At 43.5% G+C, this 16915-nt stretch overlaps 1 protein-coding gene across 6 annotated transcripts in view; it reads right to left on the bottom strand.

The window, feature by feature from the left end:
* Window positions 1-16915, bottom strand: part of STN1 (STN1 subunit of CST complex) — a 40937-nt gene that overhangs the window by 1488 nt on the left and 22534 nt on the right. For 4 of the 6 annotated variants that reach the window (XM_081231923.1, XM_081231922.1, XM_081231924.1 and 1 more), the window contains 3 exons: window positions 14526-14648; window positions 11519-11591; window positions 2531-3282 (listed from right to left, as the gene is read on the bottom strand). In XM_081231923.1, the coding sequence (XP_081088049.1) occupies window positions 3125-3282; window positions 11519-11591; window positions 14526-14648 (354 nt within the window). In that variant the 3' untranslated portion in view covers window positions 2531-3124. Of the gene's footprint in view, window positions 1-2530; window positions 3283-11518; window positions 11592-14525; window positions 14649-16915 lie in introns of those variants that run through there. The other 2 variants (XR_014015674.1, XM_081231926.1) reach the window with 1 other exon arrangement.

Below are 16915 nucleotides of genomic sequence, written 5' to 3'. Positions count from 1 at the left end.
TTTGCAAGGTGCAGCAAAAGGTAATGGAGAGTGGGAAAGTAAGACAGGAAGGTAAGGTAGCCAATTAAGGGTGATTATCAAGTTAGCTGCTGCTGTGGGTGGATGGAGCTTAATCCCACAGAGAAACTCTGGAAAGTGCTGTAGAACAGGAGCCTCAGAGATATCTCAGTGGAAGGGTGAGGGAGCAGAAGTATTTATACCCCAGGTCCCACTGGCTGAGGCTGCCCCTGGTGGGTGTCAATTCTGAGTACTTCCAGCCTGAACAGCCTTCCAAGACATTGGAGAAAGGTCCCCCAGGAAAGAGAGGCAGCTATTAGCAGGTGGAGGGCAGCCAGACACACACATAGAAGTGGTATTGCTCGGAAGATGTGCCAGGCACTGTTCTAGGTGCTGGGACACAGGAAACAAAACAGAGAAAAAGTCCTGCCCTCATGGAGCATTTTTTCTATTAGGGAGAATAAATATTGAATAATAAGCAGGGTAAGTAAGAAACATACGGAATGTGTTCCACGGTGACAAGGAATGTGGAGAAAAATAAGTACTGTGGAGTTCGGGGGAGGAGGGAGAAGGGGATGGTTGCAATCAGCAAAAGAGGGATCAGGGCAGGCCTCACTGAAAAGGTGACACTCAAGGAATGACCCAGAGGAGGGGAGGGGGAAGCCCACCACATGGTTATCCAGGTGAAGAACATTCCAGGCAGAGGAAACAGCAAGTCCAAAAGCCCTGAGTCAGGAATGTCCCTGGTGTGTGTGAGGAACAGCAGGGCCTGAGAAGCTGAGCAGAGGTGAAGGGGAAATGGCAGGAGAGGAGGCCCTGCAGAGCAGAGCCCTGGTGACACTGTGCTGCCTCAGGTGCCGGAAGCAGAGGACGGCAGAGCCTGAGTCAAGCTGTGCTGCTGTGCTGACAGTGAACTGAAGAGGGGCCAGGGGAGCAGGGAGGGCAGTAGGAGGCCCCACAATACTCCAGGTGGTGGCGGTGGAGGAGTGAGATGCTGCCGCCATTGTGCGCAGGTCGGATGTGGGATGTGAGAGAAAGGAGTCAACGGGTTTGGCCTGAGCGACTTGAAACATGGAGCTGCCTTTTCCTGAATCAGGGAAAACTTCAGAAGAAGCACGTTTGGGGTCAGGGGTGGTAGGGGGCCTGGCTTTGGGCATCTTATGTGTGTGATGTCTGTTGGACACCTAAGTGGGACTGTCAGCAGAAGGCTGAGTGTAGGTCAGAAGTTCGAAGAGGTCTGAACTGGATGTAAACTGGGGAGTTTGTCAGCGTACAGATGATCTGAGACTGGTTGAGATCGTCATGGGAGCAAGGTAAACAGAAAAGAGGCCTGGGACCAAACCCTAGGAGTGGAGTGGTCAAATGTATGTACGTGTATACACACTACATTTATACAGATGGATATGCAGAAACACGCTCTCTGTTTAGATATATACATACACACACACACAGGTAGTTTCAGATCAGTGGTATTATATAAACAGATCTCAATTTTCTTCCCACTAAATCTACTGGGAATACTGCTCCATGGTGAAAAGATCTGTCTGCTCCATTAAATTAATGGCTGCATAGTATTCATAGTGTACATTACCATAATTAATTTTCCTCTATAGACAAATATTTTTCCCAATTACGGAATTTTAAATTATATAGCAATGGGCATCATGTGCATTCATCCTCTCCCATCTATGTGATCATCTCCTTGGGATAAACCCTAGAAGTGGGGCGGTTGTGGGCGAGGATGTGTCCTTTCTATGTTCTGATGCAAGACTCCTTCCTGGCAGCTCCAGTCATCTGAGATGTATTCAATATGGATCAGCTGCCGACCTTACGGAAGAACTACTGGGATGTCATTCTAGGTAAACTCTGTTCTACAGGGACCCTTCTCAACACGGGGCAGCTTTCTGGGTAATCGCTGTTAGCAACAAGGCACAGAGGTTTAGGTCAAGTCAGAAAAGTCCAAGACAGGAAGCAATCTGTCGGTACTAGCTTTTGGTCTGACATATGGAGCTACAGCCAATTTCTAAGTGTAAAGCCACTCCATTTCCACACAGAGCAGAACAACGCGCCAGGCCTGCAGGCTCTCCAGCAGAGCCATTAAAAGCTTATTACATCAAGTGCAAATGCAGCAGCCAAAGGCAGATGTGCCTTTTGTGAAATGACTGTAATTAATGCCAAATCTTTCTACGAACTTTCTTTTCACAGGCTGGATTTGTCATCGTCCTGTAAAAACAAGCCTATTACATACCTTGGATTTTTTCCCTTTACCTTGTCGTTCTGAGCAAAAGCATGACCCATCACCTGTCTGGGCAAATACTGAGTGTTTGGATGGTGTCAGGACGCCCTGCACGTTCAATGGTAACCTTGAAAATAACATCTACCACTGCCAAGTAATTGGTCAGCAGCCTCTGCCAAGAACTTCAGGGTATTAAGGGATAATGTATTTAGTCACAGTGTCCTCAAGCACAGGGAAATGTACTGAAACACCTTCTGATTCAGAAGGAAAATAAGGAAAACGACAAATACAGAGCCATGCCTTGGATCCTGTTTATTCCCATCGATGGGCTGGTCTGTAGACAGAATTCAACCCAAGACTCTGGACCCATCACTGGTGTTTGACCCACAGAAATTGTAGGTCAGCGACACTCATCCAGGGAGAACGAGTCCTCTATAACAGGTTCTTAAACATCAAGATACACCAAGAGAGTACCTGATAGTCTGAAGTTTTAAAAAGTGTCTGAACTGGTGATCTGTGCAGGACAAGCGCCTTTTCCACGGGATGCCCCTTTACCACAACAGAGCCTCCAACCAGTTCAGCTATCAACACCGTTTCTTCCTCTTCTGCTCTGTGGGTGATGCTTGGTCCAGCCAGGAGGCCAATGAGGAGGGTTTTCGTGTATGTCGTGGCTGAGATGAGTCTTTTATCCCAGATACAGCGGGCAGAAGGCAGCCTCCAGAATTCATGCCAAGTTCCATTCTTCAAATTACCATATTTCATAGTTTATTATGAGATAATTGCCACCAGACCTATAAGCCTCAGCACCATGTTAAAATGAGAGCCCGGGAGTGAACGCCACCTGTTTTCTCCTCCTCCCCTGCTCCACTCGTGCTGCCTGCCGGCCTCTCCTCAGAACGCAGTGTAGTAGTTCTCTGTGGTGCTGACGATGTCACTCTGGTCCTCCAAGAGCTCCAGCACTTGCCGCAGCACAGTTTCACTCAGGCCTGGGCTGAGGCTCAGGCGAGCACAGGCCAGGATGTGCAGGAAGTGGCAGCCCTTCTCCACGTCTGCAGGAAAAAGGGAGTTGGCTAAGCTTGGACACACCTGTCAGACCCTCCTCTCTCTCTCCTGTCCTCTCCTCTAAATGGAAGTCCTTCTTCATAGTTCCTGGATCAGAACCTGCAGCTTAATAAGATCCCCAGATGATTCTTATGCACATTAAAGGAAGAGATGCACTGGCCTAGCTTATCAGTGAGAACGAACCAAAACGCCTGTTCTCAGGTCTGTGTCATGGACCACTGCTCGGGGATGCAGACCTTCAACCTTCCAGGATTCCCAATCAATAATTTTAAACTCGTAACCCAGTGGGGATTTAGTGCTTGAGAGACTTTTTTCTCTAATGAAGTTACATGTAGGAGAACATGCATTCAGTTCTAACCCCCTAGCTTCCCAGGCGGGAGCCCTCTTGTGGCTGACAGCAGAGCCAGCTTGCAGCAGCCTCCATATTCCTTCTGTAAATCCTGGACGGTGGGACTGCAGTGGTGACCTTTGGCCTGCTCTCACTCCTCTCTGCCTAGGCTTCCAAAAAGTCTGCCTGTGACAGCTGTATTCTAGGAACCTCTCACCCTCTACCCAAAACAAATGAGACCATTCGTAGCAGTTCAGGATGAGTGACCGCTTTCCTAGTTGAAATCAATGATTTGAAGTAGTGGTATTCACACTGAAGTTATGACCATTAGAGGATCATGAAATCAATTTAGTGGGTTGTGGTGAGCATTCTTTTCTTACCAAACAGACTAGAGTATGAGATTACAGAATGTATTGCATTTCAGGTATGATAAATATTGAGAAACTTTATATTCAACTATATATGTATATGTATAGTTGAAATAAAATTTATAATAAAATTATATAATTTATTAGGTGATGATGTAAAATTTATTTGTAACGTCGAGTCAAAGTGAAACCTCATTCCTGGAAACAAGCCCTCCCCAGTTTCCACCAAAACCCCATTCACAGGGCCAGGCCTCTCACAGCCGTGTCCCCAGCATCTGGCCCACTAGTGCCCTGCACAGTCACTGAATGTTGTTTTCAGATGATAAAATGCTTTAGGCTCCAGGAAAGTCCTCAAAGAGGGGTTGTGGTGATGGGCAGAGCATGGTTGGGATTCTGTGCACCTTTGTGGCTTTGGGCAAGTCACTGCATCTTTAAGCCTCAGTTTTCTGACCCATGGGGAGTGGGGCTGGGGGGCACCTCTGAGGTCCTTCCCAGCGCTAAGGGTCAGGGATGCTCACAGGCAGTGGTCCTGGGCTAACAAAGACTTGCAAATTCTGACCTCTAGTGGCTAGTCAACTCATTATTCCTCCCGACTGGGTTACTGTTGGGAAACTTGCCACCTCCCCTGGTCTCCATATTTCCAGGCTATTTCTTCAACATTCATTCAATCAAGATTTCCTGAACGGGCTTCCCTGGTAGCACAGTGGTTGAGAGTCCGCCTGCTGATGCAGGGGACGCGGGTTCGTGCCCCTGTCTGGGAGGATCCCACATGCCGCGGAGCGGCTGGGTCCGTGAGCCATGGCTGCTGGGCCTGTGCGTCCGGAGCCTGCGTTCCGCAACGGGAGAGGCCACAGCAGTGAGAGGCCCACGTACCGCAAAAAAAAAAAAAAACCCAAAAAACCAGATTTCCTGAACACCTACTACATGTTCAGCGCTGAGCAAGGAGAAGCAAGTACAGAGTGCAGACAGAGCTGACTCTGGAGTCCAAAGGACCCGAATAAAAATGCTGGCTCTATGACTGGGGCAAAGTGGTCCAGGTCTCTCAGTCCGCATCCTCATCTGTTAAATGGGAAGAAAAGCACCCACTTCACTCGTGGTTGTGTGGGTGAAAGAAGACCCATGGTGGGGGCTTCTTCCATGGAGAATTACTATGATTCTATCATCGTATCCATAACCTAAGAAGATGCACATAACCTTGTCCCTGCTCTAAAGAAGCTTTGACTCTTCACGAGAGGAAGGGTTGATGACGGAGGGTGAAGGACTCCAACCAAACTGGCCTTGCACACGGCAGAGAGGAAGCACTGGGAATTTCAGCACTGCTCGGCTTGTGATCTTAGTTCTTTTAAGACCTGAGTGCTCAGGCTCAGGGCTCAAGGTGACTTACAGGCATAAGTGGTCAGCAATGCTGACTGCCCCAAAGGCCTTACACTACTTCTTCACAAAGGCCATTCGAGGGTTCTCTGGTAAGGTTGTTCACAAAGTGACCTTCCATTCACGTGGGGAGGATTGGTGTTAGTTCTTTAAATGTTTGGAATTCACCAGTGAAGCCATCAGGTCCAAGGCTTTTCTTTGTTGGGAGATTTTTGATTATTGATTCAATCTCCTTACTAGGTATCTATTCAGATTTTCTATTTCTTCAGGATTTAGTCTTGGTAGGTTTTGTGTTTCTAGGAATTTCCATTTCACCTGGTTATCCAATTTGTTGGCGTACAATTGTTTACAGTACTTTGTTATAATCCTTTTTATTTCTGTAGAATCAGTACTAATGTCCTCATTTTCATTTCTGATTTTAGTAACTGGAGTTTTTTCTCTTTTTTCTTAGTCTACCTAGCTAAATGTTTGGCAATTTTAGGGATCTTTTCAAAGAACCAACTTTTGGTTTCATTGATTTTCTCTACTGTTTTTCTATTCTCTACTTCATTTATTTGTGCTCTAATCTTTATTATTTCCTTCCTTCTGCTAGCTTTGAGTTACTTCCTTCTTCTTTTTCTAGTTCCTTAAATTGTAAAGTTATGTAAGTGTTCTTAGCTATACAGTTCCCCTCATACAAAGCTCTTCTGTGTCCTAGAAGTTTTGGTACTTTGTGTTTTTGTTTTCATTCATCTCTAAGTATTTTCTAATTTCCCATATGATTTCTTCTTTAGTCTACTGATGAAGAGTATGTTGTTTAATTCCCACAAATTTGTTTTCAGTTTTACTTCTGTTATTGACTTTTAACTTCTGAAGATGCTGGTCAGAGAAGATACTTTGTATGATATCTACCTTTTAAAATCTATTGAGACTTAATTAGTGGTCTCTCCTGGAAAAGGTCCCATGTACATGTTGTATGCTGTATGTATGCTGTTGTCAGGTAGTCTTTTGTGTGCGTCTGTTAGATCTAGCTGATTTATTGTGTTATTTAAGTCCTCTATTTCCTTATCTTCTGTCTAGTTGTTCTATCCATTATTGACAGTGGGATATTGAAATCTCCAACTATTATCATAGAACCATTTACTTCTTTCAATTCCGTCAGTTTTTGCTTCATATATTTTGACGGTCTGTCATTAGGTACAAAATGTTTAAAATTACTATGCCTTCTGGCTGTATTGAACCTTTTATTAATATATAATGTCCTTCTTTGTCTCCTGCAACATTTTTTAAATTAATTTATTTATTTATTGGCTGTGTTGGGTCTTCGTTGCTGTGCACGGGCCTTTTCTAGTTGCGGTGAGCAGGGGCTACTCTTCATTGCGGTGTGCAAACTTCTCATTGTAGTGGCTTCTCTTGTTGTGGAGCATGGGCTCTAGCCGCGTGGGCTTCAGTATTGTGGCTTGTGGGCTCAGTAGTTGTGGCTTGTGGGCTCTAGAGCGCAGGCTCAGTAGTTGTGGCACATGGGCTTAGTTGCTTTGCAGCATGTGGGATCGTCCCAGACCAGGGATTAAACCCATGTTCCCTGTATTGGCAGGCGGATTCTTAACCACTGTGCCACCAAGGAAGCCCTCTTGCAACATTTTTGATTTAAAGTTTATTTTGTCTGATATTAGTATAACTGCCCCTGTTCTCTTTTGGTTACTATTTGCATGGGATATATTTTTCTGTCCTTTCACTTTCAACCGATGTGCGCTTTTGGATCTAAAGTGAGTTTCTTGTAGTTGGCATATAGTTGGAATTCTCGGGGTTTTTTTTTTCAATCCATTCTGCCAATCTCTGTCTTTTGATGGGAGAGTTCAATCCATTTACATTTAACCTAATTACTGATAAGAGGGACTTACTTCTGACATTTTGCTATTTGTTTTCTAGATGCCTTATAGCTTTTGGTCCCTCAATTCCTGCATTACTGTCTTCTTTTGTGTTTAGTTGATTTTTTTAATAGTGAAATGTTTAAAATTTCCTTTTGTGTATATTCTAGAGTTATTTTCTTTGTGGTTACCACAGGGATTACATTTAGCATCTCATAGTTATAACACACTAATTTGAATTTATTCTAGTTTAACTTCAATAATATATAAAACCTCTGTTCCTTCTCCTTTGCAGCTCTGTCCCCACCCCTTTCAGTTGTTGATGTCACAAAACCACAACTTTATACACTGTGCCCAAGAACACGGACTAATAATTCTTTTAAATGTATTAGGCTCCTAAGATTCTTGGTTTACAGGGTTTTTTTTCTTTTAGCATTTTGAATATACCAGCCTACTGCCTTCCAGCCTCCAAAGTTTCAGATAAGAAATCTGATCATCTTACTGATGTGACAAATTGTTTTTCTCTTGTAGCTTTCAAGATTCTTTCTTTTGTTTTGACTCTCAAAAGTTTGATTATAATGTGTCTTGGTGTGGTCTCTTTGAGTTCATCTTAATTGGAGTTAACTGAGCTTCTTGGATGTTTATATTCATGTCCTTCATCCTATTAGGGATGTTTTCAGCCATTATTTCTTCAAATATTCTCTCTGTCCCTTTCTCTCTTCTTCTGGGACTCCCACAATGCATATGTTGGTCCATTTGATGATGTCCCACAGGTTCTTTAGGTTCTGTTCACTTCAGATTCTTCCTGCTCAAATCTGCCTTTGAATCACTGGTAAACTTTTCATTTCAGTTACTGTACTTTTCAGAACTTCTTTTTGGTTCCTTTTTAGTTTTTGTATCTCTTTATTGATATTTTCTATTTTGTTCACCCATCATTTTCTTGAGCATCTTTAAGACAACTGTTTCAAAGTCTTTGGGTAATAAATCTGCCATCAGGTCTTTTTCAGGGACAGTTTCTGTTGCTTTTTTTCCCCTTTGAATGGGCCATAGTTTCCTGTCTCTTTGAATGTCTTTCGTTTTTAGTTGAAAACTGGACATTTGAATCTAATAATGTGGTAACTCTGGAGATTAGATTCTTCACCTTCTGTGGTGTTTGCTGCTTTTTGTTATTGTTTTTATTTTTTTTTATTTTTTGGTTGTTGTAGGCTATCTCTGTGCCAAGGAGCAGCCTGAGATGGAAACCTAAGGTCTTCTCAGGTCTATTTCTGAGCCTGTGCCTTTCCCGGGGCATGTGTGGTCGCTTTCTAATTTTCCCCATATATGCAGGTGCTTTTGAATGTTCTAGTCTTTCTTTTCTGGCTCCAAAAGGGGTAAAAAAGAGAAATGAAGGGGTTTAAAAAAAAAAGGGTGCCAGTCTTTTAAACCCCCTGGAAGTCACTTCAGCTGTTGGGTGAGGAGCTTACAACAATGGGAGGAGATACAGCAATGGCCACCCACCTCTCTGCCTGAACCTCTGTGATCAGAAGCAGCAACTGGTGATCAGAGCACAAATCCCTGATACATGGAGGACTGGGTCCTTTTTGCCCCCGCTAGCTCCCACAAGCGCTGTACAAACTTCTCCAGAAACACATGCACAGCCGCCTGCCATGTAGCTGGGGATGGGAGATGAGTAGCTGTTACTAAGATCTGAAAATTGACTAAAATTAACCCCAATTTATTGTCCAAACATTCCTCTGGAAGTTGCTAGCCTTGACAGACTCCAGAGTTCCAAAACAGCTACATCAGACAGATGCAATTGTTGTCTAAGTGGAGGGAAGGATTTTTGGTGTTCTTACTCTGCCATATTCCTAAGAGTTTCATAAAACACCAATTTATTTCATCCTCGTAACAACCCACCATGTAGGTATGATTATTATCCCTGCTTTGTGTATAAAGAAACTGAGGCACAGACTTGCTCAAGGCCACACAGCTACAAAGTGGCAGAGCTGGGATTCAAACCTAAGCAAGGTGGCTCCAGAGCCCAGCTCTTCACAACTATGCATGTGGCCCATCTTCAGACAAACCTTATATCAGTGCTTTAGGGACCTAAAACTGGCCCATGTTTATAATCCTTTCATTATTGTAGGTTTACCCTCTGCTGAAATATTCATAAGTGACTAAAGGTTTTAAGTTCTCCTACCAATCATACTGCCAAGGAAAACTCAATGCTATGTTTCATACGGAAAGGATAGAAACAAACTGAAGGTTCAGTAGGAATACTTAAGTAAATGGTTGAATATCTATCAATATATATAGTGGAATACTGTGCAGCCATTAAAAAGACAGGTACTTTTACACATACTGTTGCTGAATGACCGCTAGAAGCCAATGTTAGATTTAAAATACAAGGTATAAAACACTGAGTATGGTATGCTAAGCTTTACTTATGTTTTTTAGAAAGGATAAACTATACAAACATGTTTATAAGTGCATATAACATCTCTAGAAGGATATGCCAGAAACTGGTAACACCCACTGCCTTTGGAAAGGGGAACACAGAGCCTGGGGCTCAGTGTTGGGAGGGAGTCTCACTTTTTCTGTGTATGTTTTTGTACTTTTTGACTTTTTACCCTGTGCATACATTATTCAGAATAATTTTTTAATGTCATAGGTATTTCGTATGAAAAGGGGTGGCTGCAACAGACTCTGACAGTTCCTACAAGGTATGTTTACTGGTATTCTCAGTCACTCATGCTCCAGAATTTGTCTCCTGGGAGTTTACTAGTTCCAGAGAATTGGCTTATGTTTTTTAAAGGCTCCCATTTACAGACTGAGTAGCAGAGCCTGTCCACCTTGACACACACACTCACCAAAGCAGGAGCTGGCCTGTGGATTAGAAGTGGATATAAAACCTGCCACTTTATAGGCCCTCAGGTCACCAAGGCTGTTTGGTTCTCCTAAGAAATGAAGTGTGAATTGCTTTCATTTGCTTCAGCAGGCCCTAGGATTACTTTAATCCACCCTGTTCCTAATACACATCAAAATGAGAATCTAGCCAGATGGCGTGGGACTACCATGAGTGCAGGAATGTCACCTGGGGACCAGCCTCTCCTCTCATCCCTTCTTGGTTGAAGAATCCCACATTTCACAGCTCTAAAAAGCTCCGTAAGTTGTGGATAGGTGGTTTCTCCCCCAACTAAAGGATATTTATCCTTCTTGTTCTGAATGACGTGAACAATAGTTAGAAACCTTGCATTAAAATAATAGATTGTTTTCAGTTTATTTTAAGAGCTGTTGTCACACCACTCTGGGAGGTGACTTCATGGGTCCTTAAAAGCTAAATAAGGCTGCATACCATAAACACCAGGGCTGGAGATCTGGTCCAGCTCCACCTGCTGACTCAGCCTGGAACAGGTCCAGGTCCCAGGGATATATGGGCTTTAAGGACTGGAGATGGACCTCCCGGGAGAGAAAGAAAGCAGAATGAGGAGGCCTGTGCTCACTAACAAGCCTTTCCACTTTTCTTCTGGCGTCATTTGTTGACATATGCCAACATTTTTTAATAGCACATGTTTGCAAAAGGTAGACTTTGAAAAGTCACCTTTAAGAGTGATCAGTGTACACAGGATTTAAACATAGGACTAACGCTTTCTTCTCTTTCTAACTAGTATGAAAATGGTAATGTCTGTTGTCAGACTCTCTACAGTTTGAGTTTCTAACCACTAGGGGCTGACCTAACTCCACTAAAACCAACTATTTTCTCAACCATTTCTTTTGCAAATTATCAGGTTTCAAGATGACTGAATTACACTGTTCACAAACTGTAATGTCTAGAACCATTCCTCCCAACCTTGAAGGGCTTGATGTTAGAAGAGAGGAAAATGTCAGGTTTCGGTTCAGAGACAAGAAGGAAGAGTGGAATAAGAAATAACACAAATTACAGAGGACACGAAACCAGAAGGATGTTAAAAAGTCCTAGCCTAACAGCTGACCTTGCTGTATCAGAATCACTTGAGGAGCTCACCTGTCTAGCCCCCATCCCAGCCCCTAGTGAATCAGAATCCCTAGGGGTGGTACCTGAGTGTTGTATGTTCAAAAAAGCTCCAAGGTTGACTCTTACGTGTGGCCCATGTCAGAACAACTGTGCAAGGCTAACGCTCACTTTAGAAAGGAGGAGTCTGAGGCTCAGAGAGGGCAGGTATCTTGACCAGTCATGCTTCCCAGTTGTTACTGGGAAAGGCCCCAGGTTTCCTGACTCTCCATCTAGTGCTCTCCGGGAAGGAACAGCCCCCTCCAGGGCACCGAGACACATGTACATTACACCACTTACGATTTGGTTTCTGGCAGTCTTCTTGAATGATCTGGTGGATCTTTCTGTGCAATTCTTTGTCTTCTCTGGTTACCTAAATAGGAAAAACAGTTCGGAAAGAAATGTTAAGTAAAACAGAGGTTGTGTCATCCAGACTCCCAAATTAGTCTTTAGGATAGTTTCTAAAGATTTCATAACAATCCGCAATCCTACACCAACAATGAGCGTCGCTTTTGATACCTGGCTAGTTGTCAAACCAGTTCTGTCCCTAAGTAGCTCACTGCTCTGAAGTCCACCCACAGGCATATTCCCTCGGGAGGTGGTTTAAGGGGGGCCGTGATAGAAAGAAAAGCTGGAATCCCTTGCTTTCAAGGGGCAACTTTCTTCTTAAATATTCATAACACATTCATAAAATTTCTCTTATTCATTAGATTCTTGGGGGAGGCACAAGTGATCAAACCCGAGGACTCTTTCCTCTTGTGTTTCTTCTTTTCTGTCTTGGGTTTCACATTCCTTCACCCAACCATGGGGAAAAAACCAAAAGAAATAAAACTGTAAGGCAAAGCTAGCAAGAGAGTAAATCTAGCTTATGAATGGAAACACTGTCTGTTCTCAAAGGCAAACATAACCAAGGTTCCTTTCTCAGCCAGCTCCGGTAAGAGGGAAGCAGCCATCAAATGGGTTTCACCGTCATGTTCAACAGTAAATCTAAAATCAAAGAGAAATAAAGGGAAAAGGAGGAAGAAAGGAAGGGGAAAAAAGGAAGAACGGAAGGAGAAAAAAAAAGTACGCAAACAAACACATATGTCAGGAATGCTCCTTGGACTGACGGACTTGGAATGAGCAGATTTAAGAATGGGGATTCTGATAAGGACCCTTCTCTGGACTTACAGGGTGTTGGGAAGATTAAGTACGGTAATGTGGGAGAGCTGCTGAAAGCTGGAAAGCACTATACAGAGAGAAGATAACTCTGTCCCTGAGGCAATGCCCTCAGGAAAACAGAAACCTAGGAGCCAGGGTTGAGGTAGAGGGGCGGAGTGAAGTCAGAGAAGGGGGGTGGCTCTGCTGAGGAAAATAGAGCTATTAGAGCTGGATCACCCCATTCCAGCTCAGACTGATTCACAGGAGGAAGTGCCCCAGCCCTGCCACACCTCATCCCTGGACTGCTGCCCATGGTCTGTTGTTCCTCAGGAAGAGCGGCTTCCTACTGACCCAGGAGGCCACCCAGAGCCTCCCGGGGGGCGATGTGAGGGTGCGGGTGGGGGTGGGAGGGTGTTAGGGTGAGTTGCCCAGCATGAGCTTCTCCAACCCCACAAGAAGCAACCAGCTCCCACCAGGCCTGCCCATCCTGGGAGGTGGGGGGAGTGGGGGGCTGCCCTCACCCTTATACAGAATGGAATACCCTTTTCAGAAGTTATTTAAATAGTATTTAAAACATATCTTAATTGTTTTAAATGTTCTAAAATGGGGAATCACTAGAGTTAATCAACATCAAGAAAATGTCCTATCAAGGAAAGCTTCCCCTCGGGAATCATGCCTGTAAAGAATGAGGCTTCTGACTCTAGGTCCATCCACCTCACTACAAATTTCATTTCTTTTTATGGCTGAGTAATATTCCATTGTGAAGTAAGTCAGAAAGAGAAGGACAAATACCATATGCTAACACATATATACGGAATCTAAGAAAAAAAAATGTCATGAAGAACCTAGGGGTAAGACGGGAATAAAGACACAGACCTACTAGAGAATGGACTTGAGGATATGGGGAAGGGGAAGGGTAAGCTGTGACAAAGTGAGAGAGTGGCATGGACATATATACACTACCAAACATAAAATAGCTAGCTAGTGGGAAGCAGCCGCATAGCACAGGGAGATCAGCTCGGTGCTTTGTGACCACCTAGAGGGGTGGGATGGGGAGGGTGGGAGGGAGGGAGACGCAAAGGGGAGGAGATATGGGAATATATGTATATGTATAGCTAACTCACTTTGTTATAAAGCAGAAACTAACACACCATTGTAAAGCAATTATATTCCAATAAAGATGTAAAAAAAAAAAAAAAGAATGAGGCTTCTGGGATCTCTCAGAGTTCTGATCTGTCTTCAGGAGAATCGCTCACAGCTGAAGCTACATCTATGCTACTAAAGTGGACATCAATATCGATAACAATATCAGTATCAGCTTGGTTCCTCCCATATTGAAGGTGGGCAGTGAGAGGTGAACTTTTAACTCAAAGTATGAGGTAGACAAGCACTTGTACCCCTGGTGGGAATGTTAATTGGTACCACTTTTGGAGGAGGCAATCAAAAGCTTAAAGGTACATGCCCTTTACTCCAGCAATTCCTCTTTTAAGAGTCAATCTTATGGAAATACTTACATAAGTCCACAAAAAAACAGACATAGCAACACTATATGTGAGGACAAGAGTTGGAAACAATATAAATATCCATCAGAGATAAGTGGTTAAACAATTTATGGCAAGTTCCCACAATATGGAAAACCATGCAGATGTCAAAAAGAATGAGATAGATTTATAAGGACTAATATGGAAAGATGACTGTGATGTGCTATTTTGGCATCCCAAAAAGTTGCTGAGCATTATTTAGAGCAGTGGTTCTCCACTGTGTCAGGGGACACTTGGCAATGTCTGGAGTCGTTTAGGTTGCCACAGTTGGGGGTGCTGCTACTGGCATCTAGTAGGTGAAGGCCAAGGATGTGCCAAACATCCTACAATGCAAAGGACAACACCCCACAACAAAGAATCATCTGGCTCAAACAGTGCTGAAGCTGAGAAATCCTGATTTAGAGGAAGATCACATTTTTTTGGTAACAGGAGCATATATTTACATGTGTGCAGAAGGCTGTACTGTTAAAAGCGGTATCTTGAGGAAAGATAAGGGCCAACTTTCACTCCTTACTTTGTGTACCTCCTAATGACTGATTTTTAAAAAACAGTAAATAAACAATCCTAAGTAATAAATATATTTGCAATTGAAGCTAAGAAAAAAAATTAAGTTGCAGGTCTCTTACATAGAATAGGTTATCAAAACCACCATCTTTCTGGAAAACAAGTCCTTCTTCCTGCAGCAGCTTTATAGCATTCCTAAATATACTATGAATTGCCTTGGAAGTGGTGTCATTCTTAAAATCCACCTGTAGGAAGAAAAAAAGGAAAAAAAAAGAAGAAGAAAAAAAATAAGTCCCATCTTACAGCACTTGAGGGCAACTCCCTAGACCAACTGGTTATAAATTCACCCAACAGGCTTTTTATCTGCTGAGTCAAAAAGATTCAGGTACGCACGGGCCTAGCAGGATGGTATTTAAGGAGGATTGGGAAGTTTGCTCCGGCAGAATCACACTCGATAACTGTTCCACACCTTGGATATGATTTTTTGTTTGTTTAATTCATTTAACTCAATGATATAAAATGGAAATCTCAGAATGACAATCTTTGATTTATTTTTTTATACAGAGCCAAAAATTCTACACCTACTGGCTCACTTTTTTCATTAAAATTGTGGCCATATATACGACTTCTTCCTACGGACATCAAAGAATTTTACACACACTGAAATAATAAGTTGGGGATTCCAGCACATAGAGAGTATTAAATAGACTCCTCATTTTAAATGGAGGACAGTGGAGCAAACAGCTGTGCAGAGATCTGTCAAAGGGGAGGGTCCATGGGCTGAAGGTGGACAGGGCCCTAGGGGAAGCAAGAACACCATGAGGAAGGACCCTCTGCTGCTGTCAGTTTGCTCTCTCCTCAATTTCAGTATCCCTTCCCTTCTCTAAGAGTCAAGTTTGCCTAGAGAGGTTACCAGGTCATCCTATTTCTTATTTCAAGGAGGCCAGGTTTTCAGCTATGTCCTACCACGGTTAACTAGATTGTGTGCTTCTTGAGTTGGGGACTCATCTCGGCCACCTGCTCCCTGACACATAGTGGGTGATGGAGAAAATATGTGTGCAATCAGGGGAAGTACCCCATATAGGTAGGCGATATCCTCCTAATTATTCCATTAGGGATTTTCAGTTCATTCCTAAAACAAAGGAAGTGGTAAGTAATAAGTGTCCTTCAAGGTACAGATCCATTTGTAATGTGACAGAAATACATCAAGATACTAGAAAGATCAGAGTGCCAAAGAAACATGGCAAAGCTTCCAAAAGGGAGTTTGAAGGCACAGTCCTACTCCTCTAATGGAAGGTCCTTATGGAGGCTGTCTGGGGCAGCACCCACAGATGTTGAAACAGAGAGCGGGCCTGGGATTTGCTGATGACATTCCCACAAAGTGACAGGGAGAGGAAAGGAACTCCCAAATGGCCTCAAGTATTGACAGTTCCATCCTGAAAGAAACCTTGGCTTTCTAGAAGAGGCCTCCCAGACAGGCACTGTTTGAATCTAACAGATCCTGGTGATGTTTCACAAATGTGCTCTCCCGAGCTGAACAGGAGAGACTAACATTCTTAATTAATAGCCTGGGTTTTTCCTCGACAGAACAGGCCTGGAGAGCCTGGCCAGTAGAACAGGAGGGCCTGAGAGTTGACAAGCACTCCAGGTTATGACAGCACCCATTCTCTGAAGGGAGAATAGGTTGAGAAATATTTGATGACTCCCACGGGCAGAAAAGCTATCTGGGTGTGTGTAGAATAAACACCTCACCCAGCGATCCTCAGTCACATATCTTTTTATTCAGGGGGGCTTGAGGCAAAGCTGTTTTTAATTTCATACGTGAGTGCTCTGACTTAGGAAAAGAATGCTCAACCCAACACAGGCTCCCCTACCTGACTTTATAACTACTTCATCTTCATAATTCTCAGGAGATTCGTCTTCTTTGGTCAATTTAATATAAGGATCCTAAGGGTCGAGTTTATGAGGTCTCTTACCAATATAGAAATAAATTGGAAACTGACTAGAAATGTTGTTGCACGATTATTCCTGTCATTAAAAATGACTCTTGGTTATCCTCAGACCATACAGAAAGCCCGGTTCCTCCTCCCGGATTTCAGTCAGATCAAGCAGCAGGAAGAGAGGGTGTGAGGCCTGGGAGAGTAAAAGCAGTTTCTGCTGTGAACAAGGAGGACCCAGCAGAAAAGGTTCTCTGTAAATATAAACAATATGTGAAGCTTCCTTTCCAAAAACATTTGCCTCAGCTGACCTCAGGACATAATTCCCTGCTGGTTATAAAGACACAGTCTCAAGGATAAAGCCTCCAATCGTCCCTCTAGCTAGTAGCTTTTCCTGGCCTGAGATGTGTGTCTTTCTTGTCTTTTTCTAAAGAGCAATGACAGACATCCCATTCAGGAAACCAAAACTGTTCAGAAACAAAAACAGTGACCGGCTGAACGGGCTGAGCCTTAGCGGGGCCTCTCCTTGTGGCAGGTCAGGAACTGGGTGGATCTCTGAAATATATATATAGTCT

This window comes from Mesoplodon bidens (assembly GCF_964165515.1).
Source record: "Mesoplodon bidens genome assembly, chromosome: 1".
Taxonomy (NCBI): domain Eukaryota; kingdom Metazoa; phylum Chordata; class Mammalia; order Artiodactyla; family Ziphiidae; genus Mesoplodon; species Mesoplodon bidens.
Note: the sequence above shows the minus strand (reverse complement) of the source record. Positions and strands in the feature narration are given on the sequence as shown.